At 55.0% G+C, this 5,252-nt stretch overlaps 3 protein-coding genes across 3 annotated transcripts, besides 4 other annotated features; all 3 read left to right on the forward strand.

Moving 5' to 3' along the window:
• Positions 1-127: 127 nt before the first annotated feature.
• Tco025E_06560 (uncharacterized protein) lies at positions 128-838 on the forward strand (the record flags this gene model as incomplete). Its single annotated transcript, XM_029373435.1, has 1 exon — positions 128-838. One exon carries the CDS (start codon positions 128-130, stop codon positions 836-838), a length of 711 nt encoding a protein of 236 aa, XP_029226555.1.
• A 263-nt stretch (positions 839-1,101) lies between these two features.
• Positions 1,102-1,131: a microsatellite.
• Positions 1,132-1,135: 4 nt separating this feature from the next.
• Positions 1,136-2,140, forward strand: Tco025E_06561 (uncharacterized protein; the record flags this gene model as incomplete). Its single annotated transcript, XM_029373436.1, has 1 exon — positions 1,136-2,140. One exon carries the CDS (start codon positions 1,136-1,138, stop codon positions 2,138-2,140), a length of 1,005 nt encoding a protein of 334 aa, XP_029226556.1.
• Positions 2,141-2,665: 525 nt separating this feature from the next.
• Positions 2,666-2,692: a sequence feature (A-rich).
• Positions 2,693-3,100: 408 nt separating this feature from the next.
• Positions 3,101-3,130: a microsatellite.
• Positions 3,131-3,301: 171 nt separating this feature from the next.
• On the forward strand, positions 3,302-5,134 carry Tco025E_06562 (tRNA (cytosine34-C5)-methyltransferase; the record flags this gene model as incomplete). The annotated part of the gene is made up of 1 exon (XM_029373437.1): positions 3,302-5,134. The coding sequence occupies one exon, from the start codon at positions 3,302-3,304 to the stop codon at positions 5,132-5,134; it is 1,833 nt and encodes a 610-aa protein (XP_029226557.1).
• A 47-nt stretch (positions 5,135-5,181) lies between these two features.
• Positions 5,182-5,202: a microsatellite.
• The last annotated feature ends 50 nt before the right edge of the window (positions 5,203-5,252 follow it).

Raw genomic sequence — 5,252 nt, forward strand, 5'->3', positions numbered from 1 at the left:
GGTGGCAACGACTGCTATATAAGCAACACTCTTTTTTTTTTTGCAGGAGGGGTTGTGGGTGGCAGTTGCCATCTGCATGTGCCTCTGTGCTCTTGCTCCCACGGTTTACACGTAGAAGTTAGCGGCAATGAGCTTCGCCACGGACAATGCCTTTTTGGTGGACGATGATGAAGAAGTAGAAATTGGGTCTTCATCCCGCAGCCCCCACTCCCAGGAGGAGAAGGAACAATCGACTGAAAAGTTGGAGACTGAGGAGGCAGAGGAGGAGGGAGAGGCAGAGGAGGCGGAAGAGGAGGCAGAAGAGGAGGCAGAAGAGGAGGCGGAAGAGGAGGCAGAAGAGGAGGCAGAAGAGGAGGCAGAAGAGGAGGCAGAAGAGGAGGCGGAGGAGGCCACGCGCAACGCCGACAATGCTGTAAACACACCTGCGCCAGGTGCGAGGCCGGAGACTCAACCACGGCCAAGCGCTGCAAACCCTTTCACCTCGGTGTTTGGCGGCCCGCAGACTAACAATGTTGCGGGAGCTCCTGCTCAGAGCCTTCACGTATTGGTTTCATCGCCACCCGCAGTATTGTCGCCGGCGGAGGGCACAGCAGGCGACGGGAGGCCGGAGCTGGTTGTTCCACCTACGGGGCATGCGCGGGCAAGGCAGGTGCGGATGTCTCCCCGGTTTCTTGATTTTCCAGCAAGAACGGCGGCTGGGCACGAGAAGCGTCAGCGATGCCTTTCGGCCAGTGAGGAAACGGCGGCGGCGAGGGCGGTCCTGGCGAAGTTTGAGCTCTCCCTGCCAACAACTCGCTTTGATGAGCAGTTGGAAATCATCTTGTCCAAGTTGCGTTGACGCCGCATGGGGCGCCGAATGTGGAAATTCCCACGAAAGAGGGGGACACAAAAAAGGGACGAAAAGAAAAAAAAGAGGGAAGGGTACATAAAATAAAACTGGATATCTCATCTTGAGATAGTGCGAATTTGCCATCAAGGCGCCCCACCCTTTTTCTTCGTTGCCGTCTACTCCCCATGACCCTTCTGTGCTCTTTCTTTTTTTTCCCCTCGTCTTTGTTTTGTTTTTATTTTGTTCCATTCGTCTTCCATCAGCAGCGGGATTGCGTGTGTGTGAGTGTGTCTGTGTGTATGCGAAATGTTGGGCCGAGGGTTCTTGTGTGAAATTCGTTCTATGGACACCACAGACGCCGTGGAGGACGTACACAAACGGCTTCTAAAAGTTCTCAAGGATGAGTTTGAGCGTCAAACCCCCTCGACACACAGTTTGTGTCAGTGCTCCGTGTTGTGTGGCGCGTTCTGTCGTAGATTGGCGACTTTAGACGCCTCTGGCGTGAAGGATGCTGTTAAATACGTGGAGCTGCTTCGCTTAGAGCTGAGCAGTCGGCTTTCGCCTGTTCAGGAGGCGTCATTTTTCGCCTACGCGCTGGGTGAGATAGAGGCCTTTTCCACGATGCGACGCGTGAGATACCGCCAGCGTCTCGATGCGCTAACAAAGTCCGTCCCCGCATCTCGGTGGGACGTGGAAAAGATTACAGACGTAATGCAGGAATTATCGGCCTCCGACTGGCGTCCGGAGGCTGTGCGCGGTTACCACGAAGTAGTTAAGCGACCCCGAGAGGTCGGTGAGGGCGGCAGTGACGGTGTGCCAATGCCGGTGCGCTGGCGACTTCCCTTGCGCGATCCGATTTCGTTGCTGGTCATAGCGGTTCCTGCCAGGGGTTCGTTGTGTCGGCACAAGGAGGTCTTTGACATGGTGGCGTTCGTGCGCGCCACTCAGCAGGCAGTGCTGCGTCGGAGGGAGTGCGTGGAGGAAACGGCAAACCCGAGGTGGGGTTCTGGTGGCGACGAGGACTTGCCGGCGCTGGCGTGCCCAGTTTGCGGCAGGGCCGCTCCGTTGCACAGCGTGCGTGTTGACGAACCTATCCTAGAGGCCATGCGCCAGCATGCTGCGCGGGGAGGCACTCTTTCGTCGGACGACTGCGTCGTCTGGGACGACTCAAGGTCCGCCTACGACGTTGTGGAGGCTCCTGCTGCCGCACGCGTGGCGGGCGAGAGGTTGGAGGAGGCGCCGGAGAGAGAGCCGAACCGTCCGCTGCGGGTGGTGCAGATTGAAGGCCACGTGCTTTACGCAGAAGAATGAGGGAGTAGTGAATTTTTTTTGTTTTCTTTTTCCCCTTCTGGCTGAGCCTCGCTTCCCCGCTGTTTCTCTTTTCGTTGCGAGCAAGCCCAGCACGTGTCTCTCTCTTTCTGTGTGCGTGTGTGTGCCGCGTGCCTGCTGAGCTGCATTTTCTTCTTTGCATTTCCCTTGCCGCCTTCCTTGACCCTTTCTACTGGATTAAAAAAAAAAGTATTTTGTTTCCCTTTTTTTTGTTGCAGCTAGAAACCCCGTACGGAGACATGAAGAAGAGCGTTTCCCTCAAGGAGTTTTCCACGACGCCGACCGTGTCTTACATGTTGAGCAAAGACGGCCACAATATTGCGAGCGCCATTGGCAGTGGGAACTCCAACGGCCACAGCAACGCCCTGCGGCACCCTGCCCCCCAGTCGGTGAAGGAGGAGAAGACGAGGCCCGCGTCCAATGACGGCACGTCCGACACGATGTTCGACATGGAGTAGGGGGCGTCCGAACTCACTCACTCACTGCAGAACGTTAAACCACACACACAACAAAAAAAAGGAAAAAGAAAAAAAAGACGGACGGAAACGGAGGGGAAAAAAAAACAGACGGAAACGGAGAAAAAAAAGAGACGAGAGGGAGAAATTACAAGCCAAAAGTCAGTAAAATGAAACCCAACGAATACGAGCTTTTAGCAAACGGGGGAGAAGAAGCAAATTTCTAGATGGATGATGAAATTAAGTGAGGATGTCTCTTCTGCTGGGGCGTTGTTACCCGCCGTATTTGGCGAGGTGAAGGATATAATAAAGCACATGTGTGTGGTATGCACAATTAAATGTATATTAGGGTCCTAAGGCGGGCTCACTGCGTATAAAACACCTCGGGTGCTTTTTTTTCTTATCTATCCCTTTCCTCTCGTTTTCTTCTGTCCCTTCTTGACATTATTTTTCTTACTTATTGTAACGGAGGCCGCGAGTACCATGTTATTTCTATTATATATATATATATATATATTCCTTTCCTGAGGTTCTCTTGTTTTATTCTGCATGTCCTGATGCTTCGTCTTTATTCCTTTTGATGTCGTGTTTTTTCCCCATGCTTTCGGTTGCTGCCGCGGCGGTGCGGAGGTTGGGGAGGAGATACCGCAAGGGAGGGGGGAAGAGGTGCCGCAGGTGTGAGAGTCCAATGAGTCGCAATCAATTCCGGAAGGGTGGTGGCCGTAAGCGAGGACGGCAGGAGGACACCTGGGCGGCCGACGCGCGTGACGTATCGACATTGACAAACGACGCGTTTAACCGCTTTTACAAGGCGAATGTCGTGGAGGAGGCGGAGTGGGATGCGTTTGTGGAGGCGCTGCGTCGTGCGCTACCCATGGCACTTCGCGTGCATCCGTCCGTGCCGTCCGCTGACGCCGTTCTTGAGTACCTGAGATCCCGCCTGGCGAATGTGCTGCCGGCGACGCAGCTCCCCTTCATTACTGAGGGCGCCGCACTGCAGTGTGCCATCTCTCGTGGGGAACTTAAACGCAGTGGAGAACTGAAGGAATTAAAAAAGATTATTGCCGCAATGAATGAGGGCGGCTACCTGACGCGTCAAGAGGCTGTAAGTATGCTGCCTCCCGTGCTACTGCAAGTGCGTCCGGGCCATCGTGTTCTGGACATGTGCGCGGCGCCTGGGAGTAAGACCTCACAAATGCTAGAAGCTCTTATTTCTTCCGCGGAGGATGGTGTCGTGGTGGCAAATGATATTAATATCTCACGACTTGATGTCCTGTTACATCAGACGAACCGCTCAGCCGGCGCCCACGCACATTTGATCGTGACAAACCACGATGCAACACAATTTCCCCTGTTACCTTCGGAGGACAAGTTTGATCGCGTGCTGTGCGATGTGATGTGCTCTGGCGATGGCACGCTGAGGAAGTCCATGGACATGTGGCCCCGTTGGAATACGCTTCAGGGCGCCAACCTCCACGGCACCCAAATTCGCGTCCTGCTACGTGGAATGATGCTGTGCAAGAAGGGAGGCATTGTTGTCTACTCCACCTGTAGTCTGAACCCTGTGGAGGATGAGGCTGTTGTGTCGGAGTGCCTTGCCCAGTCAAAGGGCGCGTTCCGATTGCTTGATCCCGCGCCGCTCGCGCCTGGCCTCGTGGCAGCGCCAGGGTTGACGACTTGGTCGCTGCTCACGAAGGACCTCACGACGAGGCTGCACACGATGGAGGAGGCTCAGGCGTTTACTTCAACAGATGCACGGAACAGATATTCTTATCTTGCCTCCATGTTCCCCAATAGTGCGCGGTTGGAGGAGCAAAATATACAATACACTCGGCGAGTGCTGCCGCACCTTCAGGATACAGGTGGTTTCTTCGTTGCGGTAATGGAGTGCCTTGAGGAGTATTCAGCGCCTACTGCCGCCGCAGCTTCTCTTTCTGGGAAGAGCGAGACATTTAAGCCTCTTTCACATCTGCTACAGAAGGAGGTGCGAGGTGCCTTGGGGCTTCCCGATTCATTTCCTGCAGACCAGCTATTTGTCCGAAACGAAACCGCGCGTGAGCAGAAAATTTATTTTGCGAATAGGGCCGTGTGTGCCATCCTCCCCAAACTGGGCCCTCGTGTTGTGCATGTGGGAGCCAAGGTGTTTGAGTCCTACGTGAAGTACAGCAACGATAAGCTTCGTTTTTGCGCGGAAGGTGTTGGGGTGCTAGTCCCCTTACTGCCTCCGTCGTTTCTGGTGGAGATCGGCCCAGAGACGGTGCTGCAACTCAGCCGGAGCAGGGTGGATGAGGCGTCACTCCCGCCGCTTCCGCCGACGCACAGTTTTATATTTAAATCCAACATGACTGTTGTGGGCGCGGTTTACATCGCGGCGGAGAGGGCGCGGTTGGGTCAAATCGCGGCAAAGGTTGCTGACTGGCAAGTCGCACTTGCGAAGCTAACACTTGGGCAGCCGCTGCTGGAGGGCAACGGAGAAGCCGCCGTGGACGCGGATCGCGTGGAAGGCGATGCCGAGCCCTGAATAGTGGGGAGCGGAGGAGAGTGGACACTGAGGAAAGACGGCTCTTGGTGATGTGTGTGTGTGTGTGTAACTTGTAATGCCTCCACTGCTGCTGCGGTGCTGAGTCACGCAGCAGTAC

Source organism: Trypanosoma conorhini (assembly GCF_003719485.1).
Source record: "Trypanosoma conorhini strain 025E chromosome Unknown Tco_14.4_contig_00448, whole genome shotgun sequence".
Classification (NCBI taxonomy): Eukaryota; Euglenozoa; class Kinetoplastea; order Trypanosomatida; family Trypanosomatidae; genus Trypanosoma; species Trypanosoma conorhini.